General features: G+C 51.0%; 1 protein-coding gene across 1 annotated transcript in view; it reads left to right on the forward strand.

Annotated features, from left to right (window-relative positions):
* PPFIBP2 (PPFIB scaffold protein 2) overlaps positions 1-10,352 on the forward strand; it is a 113,690-nt gene that overhangs the window by 89,120 nt on the left and 14,218 nt on the right. The window contains exons 9-14 of the mRNA XM_007459834.1: positions 134-209; positions 1,401-1,504; positions 3,394-3,461; positions 5,016-5,073; positions 6,001-6,042; positions 9,875-10,013. Coding sequence (XP_007459896.1) covers positions 134-209; positions 1,401-1,504; positions 3,394-3,461; positions 5,016-5,073; positions 6,001-6,042; positions 9,875-10,013 — 487 coding nt within the window. The remainder of the gene's footprint in view (positions 1-133; positions 210-1,400; positions 1,505-3,393; positions 3,462-5,015; positions 5,074-6,000; positions 6,043-9,874; positions 10,014-10,352) is intronic.

Raw genomic sequence — 10,352 nt, forward strand, 5'->3', positions numbered from 1 at the left:
CCCTACAGAATATTCTATGGGTTCCACATAGCATTTCTTCTCAGTGTGCCCAGAACATAGCCAAGGCCCCCAGATGAAATCACTAGGTGCCGGTGGTGTTGTTTACATAGAAATCTGTCTTGTCCTGTTACAGGACCGTCGGATAGAGGAGCTTACTGGGCTGTTAAACCAGTACCGAAGGGTGAAGGAGATCGTGATGGCAACTCAAGGTAAGAGCAAAGTGGGAGCTTGCCGTTTTCTCCCCCACATATTCCATCTCTACTGTGTTAAATCCAGGGGCAGACCTGCCAGGAGGGTCCTCATCTTCATTTGGAAAAATGCTCTGCTGGAGAATAGAGCTGGTTAGACTGCCCTGGGTGGGGGGAAACTGGCAGCTGTTGCTTGCCATAAGTTGTGTCAAATGGCAGTCAGTTCAGAATTTCCAGGAACTATCCAGATCGCCAAGGAAAGACAGCCTTCAATTCGAGCCATTGGCAATCCCTACCCTTGGAAGATCTACGCATCTGCCCAGGACACCTCTTAAAGGCAATGAGGGCAGTCAAACCTGGATCCAAAGGCAGCTTAATACCCTCGTTGGGGATTAGAGCTTGCCCACCTCCTGGAGAATCTAAAAGCTTCCCCAGCAGACGCCAGGACACTTGGGGAGCCTTCATTGAGTTGCTGGGTACCTGTGTTCCCACAGGAAGTCACAGGTGCAGTGAAAGCTGTTTGTGTTGCCTTGAAGAATCTTCTGAATCACACTTTTAATGTCCCTTTATGTGTTTCTTTGTCCTTTTTTTTACATAAATTTATTTTTGGCTGCGTTGGCTCTTCGTTGCTGCGTGCCGGCTTTCTCTAGTTGTGGCGAGCGGGGCCTACTCTTCATTGCGGTACGCGGGCTTCTCATTGCGGTGGCTTCTCGTTGCGGAGCACGGGCTCTAGGCACACAGGCTTCAGTAGTTGTGGCTCGCAGGCTCTAGAGCGCAGGCTCAGTAGTTGTGGCACACAAGCTTAGTTGCTCCACGGCATGTGGGATCTTCCTGGACCAGGGCTCGAACCTGTGTCCTCTGCATTGGCAGGCGGATTCCTAACTACTGTGCCAACAGGGAGGTCCCTCTTTGTCCTTTTTTTTGCGGTACGGTGGCCTCTCCTGTTGTGGAGCACAGGCTCCAGACACACAGGCTCAGCGGCCATGGCTCACGGGCCCAGCCGCTCCACGGCATGTGGGATCTTCCCGGACCAGGGCACGAACCCGTGACCCCTTCATCGGCAGGCGGACTCTCAACCACTGCGCCACCAGGGAAGCCCCCTCTTTGTCCTTCTTAATGAAGGAGAAGCGACATTAGGACTTTGTGGTACAATTATAGGTTTCTAAACAAGTCATGTGGTAATAATTATCTCTTCCGCGTTAATGCTTCCAGGGCCTTCAGAAAGAACTCTCTCAATCAATGAGGAAGAACTGGAGGGAGGTTTCAGAAACTGGAACACTGCAAATAAAGGCCCTGAAGAACTTTTTAAACCAGAGGTACTGTGTTTCCAGTCATGATGTGGGGTTTCAGCAGGCCCCAGGAGCTTACCCTGGGCCTGGGGGAGGATCTAGTCAGGTACCAGTCAGGTATGTCTCAGGTGTAAATCTTGACAGGTAGAAAAAATTAAATCAATGGAGTTAGCCCCCGAGGCCTTGGGAATAGCACTGAGGCTGGGGAGCAGTCAGGGCCTGTGTTCCCATTGGGAGGGACAGCATAGTGGATACTGGACTTCCCAGGATAGGAATTTTCTTTTTTAACTGGTTTCCTTGTTTATTTTTGCCTTTCCTCTCTGGACTATAAGCCTAGACCAAAGGTGTTCTTTGTTTTATTTACAACTGTCTCTCCAGGATCTGCAGTGATGCCTGGTACCCAGTAGGATTCAACAGATATCTGTTTAATGAATGAATGAATGAATGCATGTTGCTCATTTGGAGGGATAGCTGAACTTCTGAAGTGATACATTCCTATTTCACAGACAATGTCCCGCCCCTATAACCAGCATACAGATTTCCTGTTTTCTTGTTTAAAATTTGATCCAGTTCTATGAACCTCTCTGGACTTAGTGTGGATACACATAGGCAAATTAACTCACAGATACAGATCTCAGATGAAGAAGGGGTTTCAGCCCTGGATCCAAAAGGTTCTTGAAACTCCAGAACAGTCGCAGTAAAAAGGATCTTAGCAGTCCAACTCAACCCTTTTAATTAAGGGAGGAGCAAAAGTGTCACCTGGTGGCCCAGTTATGTAGTCAGAGCAAGCATCCCAGATTGCTGGCAATGATAGCAGTAACTGATACCCAGTACCTCTGGGTGGTCCCTGTGATGAGCACTGCACGTGACTCGCCTCATTTACTCCTCATGACCCCTTTGGGATTCTTCTTTTATTGTGTTGCAGCTGAGGCTCAGAGAAGGTAAGTAATCTGCTCTAGGTCACCCAGCAAGTAGATGGCAGAACTTGGACTTGAACACAAAAGCCCAGGCTTTTAACAGCTTACGTGCTATGATGCCAGGGTTATGTCTGTGGTAGAACAAAAAGATACTGGGATCTAGAGAATAGAGGCAGCCCCTGCAGACAGGAAAGACATCAAATTGCATCCTTATCTACCACCAGACTAGCTCACGTTCATTCCACCCTTGATACTCTTGCCTTTCTGGCCTCCTTGCTAAGCTCATTCTCATTTCTCAAGATTCAGCTCAATTGTTCTCCCCTCTGAAGCCTTCCTAACCTTCCCACCAACAAGAAGGATCCTCTCCCTCCCCTCTATCCCCATGTTATATTATAGGTATTGGTATCAGAGGGACATGTTGCATTGCTCTTTCATCCTAGTTAACTTACCTGACTCCCTGATGTGGGCAGTGCTTGCCCCACACCCAGCACAGGGCCTGGCAGGCAGTAGATGTTGCTCGTGTTTGTTGATTGACTATATGAATTACAGAGTTGCTCATTGCCAGCAGAAATCGACTCCGGCTGACCTTTGCCAACAAGGAATGTTTTTAAGAGGGTGTGCGGTGGCTCACGGAATAAGGAAAAGCTGAAGAACCAAGCTCAGAAAAGGCAGAGGGGCAGCCAGGGATTCAGGTCTCAGGACTGACTTGTCAGGACTCTACTGCTAGAATGTGAACTTAGGCCCTGAAAGGAGAGGCAAGTTGGCCAAGGTTGTTCAGTATACCTTCCTCCTTGTCTACAGCCATACCACCGTGAACGCACCTGATCTTTTCCAATATGTCTTCCTTTTTGGCATCTTAAAAAAGCAAGGTATTGGAATTGATGTAGCCACCAGGGGTGGAGATATAACTCCCCAAGGGGAATTGTCCAAAAAAGGGGAAAGGATGGTGGGTAGTCTCCAAACAGTATCTGTCCAGTGACTCTTCCGTTTCCGGTGCAGGTATCTCCAAGAGGTAGCTCTCCCACGGCGGGGCCACCCCCGCTACCGCAGAAATCACTGGAAACCAGGTAGGAGGCCCAAGCACCTCCGTGGAGCCAGTGTGCTCTCAGGCCCCTCTCGGGGCTCCAGACGTGGCAGTGAGCCACAGCCACCATGTCCTGAGCACACCTGCCCTCACTTTTGGCCCCAGCAGTGGTCACAAGGGCCAAAATGCTGGAGCAGTCATGAACCTTGCCTACCTGCCCTGGCCACAGAGGGCCTTCCCTTCCCACTGGCTGGAGGTTTGGGTCGTTGTCACTGAGAAAAGACTTGGCCAGGGGTTGGGGCCTCAAAGAAGAGGTGGCTGCACCTCATCTGTGCCCCCTAGTGGTTCTTCAGAGCACCTTGTGAGGTGTGCCTTTCATTCCCGTCAACCCCTCTGGAACGTCCTTCCTGCTCTCAGGGAATCTAGCCCTGTGATAATCCACATTTTCCAGGGAGGACCATTTCTCCTCACAGGGAAACTGGTCCAGTTGCTTTGGGGAAGCTTCACATAGCAATGAGCTTATTACAGGCTGGCCTGTGGGGTCACTTCGCTGTCACCTGACTGATTCCCTCGAAAATGAACCTATTTCTAGTTCCCTACATAAGCTCTTCAGAACACATTTCCGAGTTATGGGGATCTGGAGCTTTACTGCCGAGAGCAGGCTGCCTTTCAGCCAAGGTATCTGGGGAAGACAGCCACAAGCGTGGTAGGAGCTTCCCCAGAAGGGCACTGAGTCTTCAGAGGTCTGAAGCCTGTGCACTCTGAACCCCATTTTCCAGAAAGCCATTGTTCCCTGAGCCTTTAGCCTCAGAGGAAAACGGCAGTGTCAAGGAGGGCCACTGGCCAGTCCTTAGTTTTGCAGAAGAAATTTGGTTGACGAGTTCACTCAGAAGTCGGCACTGAGTGACTCACACTGACCAGACTCACAAGAGACGAATGTACTAACAGATGCTGATTTATTCATCTGAACTGAGAAATATCACTGCCCAGGAGAATTGACACAAGGTAATCCTGTCGCCTCTCCTCTATCCAGTTGGTGCCCTTCTCTGCAAAATAGCCCGGAGAAAGCAAATTCCTCTGAGCAGACTGCTCAGGGCATACAGAGACAGAGCAGAGGGTTGAAGGATCCTAGCAGGTGATGCTTTGGAGCTGTGGCTGATGTGCTCGTCTCAACTCCAAGGTGGCACCATCTCCCTTGCTGGATTATTGTCAGACTCACAGACAAGGCAGTATTGGCTTTTGACTCCACAGACGTTGGCCTTCTTTTATGACCAAACAACAGCCAGCTCCCACTGATGCCACTGAATTGAGTGTATTCGGGTTTTTTGAGGAATGCCAAGGACTTTCGATTTGGATTTCCGTGATGCTCTCATGCCCTCACCAAGACATTGTCAGACCAGGCCATCCCCAAAGTGGGCCATTCTCATCTTACGTGTAATGGTTATGATGAGAGGGTGTTTTGTTTTGTTCCTGCCCTTGACCCTAAGCCCAAGATAGATACCAGTTAAACATCTGAAGTGTCCTCTGCACGAATGATACCACGTACCTCCTTCTCCAGTTACTGTTTCCTTATTGACTTTCTTTTGTGTTTTTCCAGGGCTCAGAAAAAACTCTCCTGTAGTCTCGAAGACCTGAGAAGTGAATCCGTGGATAAGGTCAGCCCATCAGTCTATCCATAAAGATGTCTGAGTTACTTCTTTGTGCCCAGCACAGTGCTGCGATACACAGGCTGGGTGCTGTCCCTACCTCATGGAAGCTTTTATCAAGTTTGCTGGGCAGGCAGGAATTACAGGAACATTCTGAGAAAATGTTCAGGTGCGGTGCAGCCCAAGGCATCCTAGAGGCAGGGCAAGTCAGGACACGCTACCTGGAGTTGGTGAGAGAAGACACTGAGATGGGCATGGGCAGGGGAAATGGTGCGGAGTAGGAGGGAGTAAGGTCAGAGCCACGAGTCAGGTGGAGCCAGAGGACATCTCGAATCCAGGCCCTGTTTCTCCAGGGCACTTGGGAGTGTTGCACAGATTTTGAATGAGGACATAATGTGGATAAAGGAGACCCCGGGGGTGGGTTATGGGATAAAGTAGATAAGAGAGGAAGCTTTTTAAAGAGTCTAGAAAGGCATGAGGAGGGCTTTGTGGCCCCTGACCAGGTGGGTAACCCCCATGCTGAAGGGGAGGGTCGCAGGCCCTTGAGCAGCAGAGGTCATTGAAGATGCAGGGGTCCTGCCCTATAGACAACCTTCAGTGACCTTGCCACATAGATCCCTCGATGTCCAGCAGTATGCCAGACTCCCTGGTGATACAATAGAAAACCAGGAAGGATGGAGCTGGCAGTGGCTTTGCTCCCACGATCACGTGCCTCTCGCTCCCCCAATCAGATTGCTGGCAGCTGCCCGGGGACATGTGTCCACGGGGTCGGACAGTGACCTGTTTCCTCCACAGATGGTGATGATCTGACATAAAGACGGGGAGGGAGGGGTGAGCCTGGCAGGTTCAGGCAGGCAGGTGGCCCTGAGTTGCTGCTGTGACTAACGCAGTTCTCCTTTTCTCCACATAACTGAAATCCTCCTTGCCATCCCATAGTGCGTCGGTGGGAGCCAGCTGTCCCCAGTGGTAGAACCCAAGGTACATTCACCGCATGTCCCTTTCGTCTATATGAGCTTGTGCTGTTGGCCAGTCTTTTCACTTAGCAAGTTACAGCTCTGGTAACCTTACGATATGTTTTAACCGTAAGGGGTATCAGGGTGACAGGAACGGCGCAACTTCCTCTCCTGTTTTCTTTTTATGTGCACCCAGCTGGATCCTGTGCTTTCATCTCTGTTATCTGTGGGGTAGGATTTCTTATCATCTCCTCCATCTTATAGGCTCTGATAATTCCTCTTTGACAAGGCAGAGTAGATCTGATCTCTGGGAAGGGGGATATTATGATCTCAGCACACGAGTAGAGGAATATGACAGCTCTCATCCTTTCTGCGCGGATAAGTCATGATTGAAAAAACCCAGGAGCACTTCCCTGGTGGCGCAGTGGTTAAGAATCCGCCTGCCAATGGAGGGGACACGGGTCCGAGCCCTGGTCCGGGAAGATCCCACATGCCGCGGAGCGGCTAAGTCCGTGCGCCTCAACTACCGAGCCTGTGCTCCAGAGCCCGCGAGCAACAACTACTGAACCCACAAGCCACGACTGCTGAGGCTCACGCGCCTAGAGCCCATGCTCCGCAACAAGAGAAGCCACTGCAATGAGAAGCCCACGCACTGCAACGAAGAGTAGCCCCCGCTCGCCGCAACTAGAGAAAGCCCGCGCGCAGCAACGAAGACCGAACGCAGCCAAAGATAAATAAATAAATAATTAAAACAAACAAAAAACCCAGGAGCACACTCGGCCTCAGGTGCAAGGATCCTTCTGTAGCGTCCCCTCACATGGGTGTCTGGCTCTTGCTTTCTGTGACTGAGAGCTCATGACATTGTAAGACACCCCCTGTGTTCTCTTCCAGCTCTGTCTGTTAGATCCATCTCTGGGCTTCCCTAGAAGGAGCATCCGCGGATCGGCTCTCGCTGTGCAGTCCGTGGAGTGAGTCAGTCTCCCCTGCTCCTCACAGCTCTAGAATTGGAGTCCCTCAGCCCCTCTCCGAATTACCATCTTCTCATGTGCACAGGGCACAAGCCCTTAAAGTTCCTGTTCTGTCACCTTAGGATGAGCACTTGGTCCTCGCTGCGTGCTCTGTGTCGTGCCCTGGGCCACACTTGAGGCTGATACTGTAGATGGGGTCTGCCCCGTGCACGCCTCGCTCCAGGGACTGATGTCGTGGTTACTGCTGTCGCTCCAGACCCTGGGCAAGGGATAATTCTCTGCGCCTCTGTTCGGTTCTGTCCTCGTGTGCTAGGCCAGAGGCAGGAATTGTTATTCTTTATTTAGAAACAATAAAACTGAGGTTCTGAGGGCCTAAAGAGAGTGAGGGTTTGGCCCGAGTCGGTCTGACTCACAGCCTGGGGTCTTCCCGCTCAGGTGTACTATCTCTGTGCTGTTTTAGGGCAGCTGGGTCATCAGCCACATCTGCTGCTCCTTGCCTGAGATTTCCATCCCCCACCCCTGTAACCAGGGTTATTCTGCTCAGAGACTGCCGTTGCAGAACCGACCTCAAGCATTTCTGTTTCCTCTGTGTCGTTAGGTGATGTTGCACCCTTTTCTCCGGCAGTGAGTCCTTCCTTCCTAGCTTCTCTTCTTGGCTGAGCAGAGCTGAGAGAGAGCCCTTTCCGTTGCCCTTGGTTCCTTTCGCCGTCTTTCTCACAGGTCTGGGCTGCCTTTGAAGCCCGCCTTACAGGAGGCTTTTCCCTCTTTATATCTCAGCTCCTCAGCGACCTCCCAAGGCAGCCCACATGGGAGGCCTTGGTTGTCTCTGCCCTGTCTTAGGGAGGCCTGTGTGATGATGCAATAGGAGATCTGTTCCTGAGCCCTCCCCACTCCCACATCTCCTGTATAATATGGAGCTGGGAGGCATGCCCTTCAGTTCTCGAAACTTTTTGAATTCTGCCTTCCCCACCATCAGTGGTTCCCGGGCCTGACTGCGCAGCAGAGTAATCTGAGATTCATTTTTAAAACACAGACTCCCGGGGTGCCCTGCCAGAGGGGCTGATTCATGGGTGCGGTTGGGACCTGGGAATTTATATTTACAAGTGTCCCAGGTGATTATGAAGCAGCCCTTGCATGGGCTAGTATTTGGAAACTGTTGGTCTTGACCACAGGTCTGATCAGGTTCAGCCTGTACCTCATGGGTCATCATGAATTTAAAAATTGTGTGGTCTCCATCTCTTAAGGTTCCAATTATTTCCACTTCACCAGCCAGTTCCTTCAGAATCCCTTGAGAATTTAGCCCACTATTCTTGTATCTCTCCTTTCTGAGATGATTTATAGAGGATTAGTATTCAGTGTTCAATGACTGAATTGGATTTCAAACAATTTCTAGGACATGCCTTTATAAGCAAACTGAATTCAGAAATTTATTGGGCACTTGGTTTTTAACTAAATGAAACTTCAAAAGATGTTGCCACTGGGGACTTCCCTGGTGGTGCAGTGGTTAAGAATCTGCCTGCTAATGCAGGGGACACGGGTTAGGGCCCTGGTCCGGGAAGATCCCACATGGCACGGAGCAACTAAGCCCATGTGCCACAACTACTGCAGCCCGCGTGCCTAGAGCCCGTGCTCCGCAACAGAGAGAGGCCACCGCAATGAGAAGCCCATGCACCGCAACAAAGAGTAGCCCTCTCTCACGGCAACTAGAGAAAGCCTGCACACAGCAATGAAGACGCAACACAGCCAAATAAATAAATAAATTTATAACAAAACAAAACAAACATGTTACCGTCACTGAAGTCTCCCATTACTTTTCTGACTCGTCAGTTTTGAAATCGGTTTTGTCTTTCTTCTTTTCTACTTTTCTTCTGGGTCCAGTTAAGTGATCCACAGTTGATTACCTTGGTAACGTTGCTTTGACTTCTCTTTTCTTTTCACTCAAATGCATCCCGCTGTGTTTCCCTCAGCTCTGTGGACGTGGGGCCCATCAAATCCTTCTTGACCAGACAAGTGCCATTCTTCTTCCCCTTTAAATCAGCTTGTTTCTTTGGGACCTTTTCTATGGCTGGGGTCTGAGCACGGGGCCCGCTGCACTGGGGCTGAACCTCATGCAGGCTGTGGTCCTAAGTTCCTGGGGAGCTCCGTGCTGGCATGTAGCCCTCTGACCCGCTTCTGCTCACACCTCTCCCCGAGTGTGTGCTTACCGTCTTACTTCACCTTAACCTGATATTTTTCAAAATAACTATCATCGTAATGTATAAGTAATAGATAATATTATATATTCTAAACATACAATAAAGCAATAGGTATAGCTTTTTTTTTTCCCCGCGGTACATGGGCCTCTCACTGTTGTGGCCTCTCCCGTTGCGGAGCACAGGCTCCGGACGCGCAGGCTCAGCAGCCATGGCTCACGGGCCCAGCCACTCTGCGACATGTGGGATCTTCCCGGACCGGGGCACGAACCCATTTCCCCTGCATCGGCAGGCGGACTCTCAACCACTGCGCCACCAGGGAAGCCCATAGGTATAGCTTTTATTGGAATTCTGGTCTGTGTATTCAAAGAGCTTGAAGAGTAGTTCACAGCTGTTGATTCCTTGAGCCTCTGAGCGCGAGGCCAAATGGCAAAGCCTTCCCTTTCTGCTTGGACTCGGTGGCAGTCAGCCCTGGATGTGGGCTCGACTCTGTCCCCATCTCACTGTGTGGCTTTGGGCAAGTTTCTTTCTTTCTCAGAGCTCTGATCCCATTTCCTGGCCTGGAATAAATAATCTTTTTGTGGGATCTTTGAGTCGGCCTAAGTTTAAAAATGGCTCTTAGAGAACGGGGAGTTGTTTCTGCATCCAGAGATTTCCTAACTGGCTTTGAGGCTCTCTCCCTCTCTCCTTCCAATAGGACGGCCCTTTCCTGGTGGAGCACAAGTACCCCACGTTACCTGGGAAGCTTTCAGGAGCCACGCCCAACGGAGAGGCTGCCAGAGCTTCTCCCACTGCCTCCCCACATGACCCTGCAGGGAGCGGCCTGCTGAGGCTGAGTGAGTGTCCAGGCCCCCGGCCCGGCAGCCTCCGGAGCCTCGGCCTTGGCATTTCCACTGTTGCACGAGGTCCCTGCACCCCCCACCATAGCCCACAATTGGAGAACGGGGGTGGACACGGGTGGATGGGACAAGTCCTACCTCAGGGTGGTCCCACGTCCAGAGGTGATTGCTGTCTGTCTGGGCACAAGGTTTCCTGCCAGAAACATGTCAGAGCTCAAGAGAACCAGGGTGTGTACCCACCTTCTTTCCACCTGCAATTACTCTACCCCCATTGCCCCTCCTCCTGTCTTCCTCCTCCCTCCACCTGCTCCCGGCCTTCCCGGGGCATTCCTCTTT

Source organism: Lipotes vexillifer, unplaced genomic scaffold (assembly GCF_000442215.2).
Source record: "Lipotes vexillifer unplaced genomic scaffold, Lipotes_vexillifer_v1.1 scaffold61, whole genome shotgun sequence".
NCBI classification, from domain to species: domain Eukaryota; kingdom Metazoa; phylum Chordata; class Mammalia; order Artiodactyla; family Lipotidae; genus Lipotes; species Lipotes vexillifer.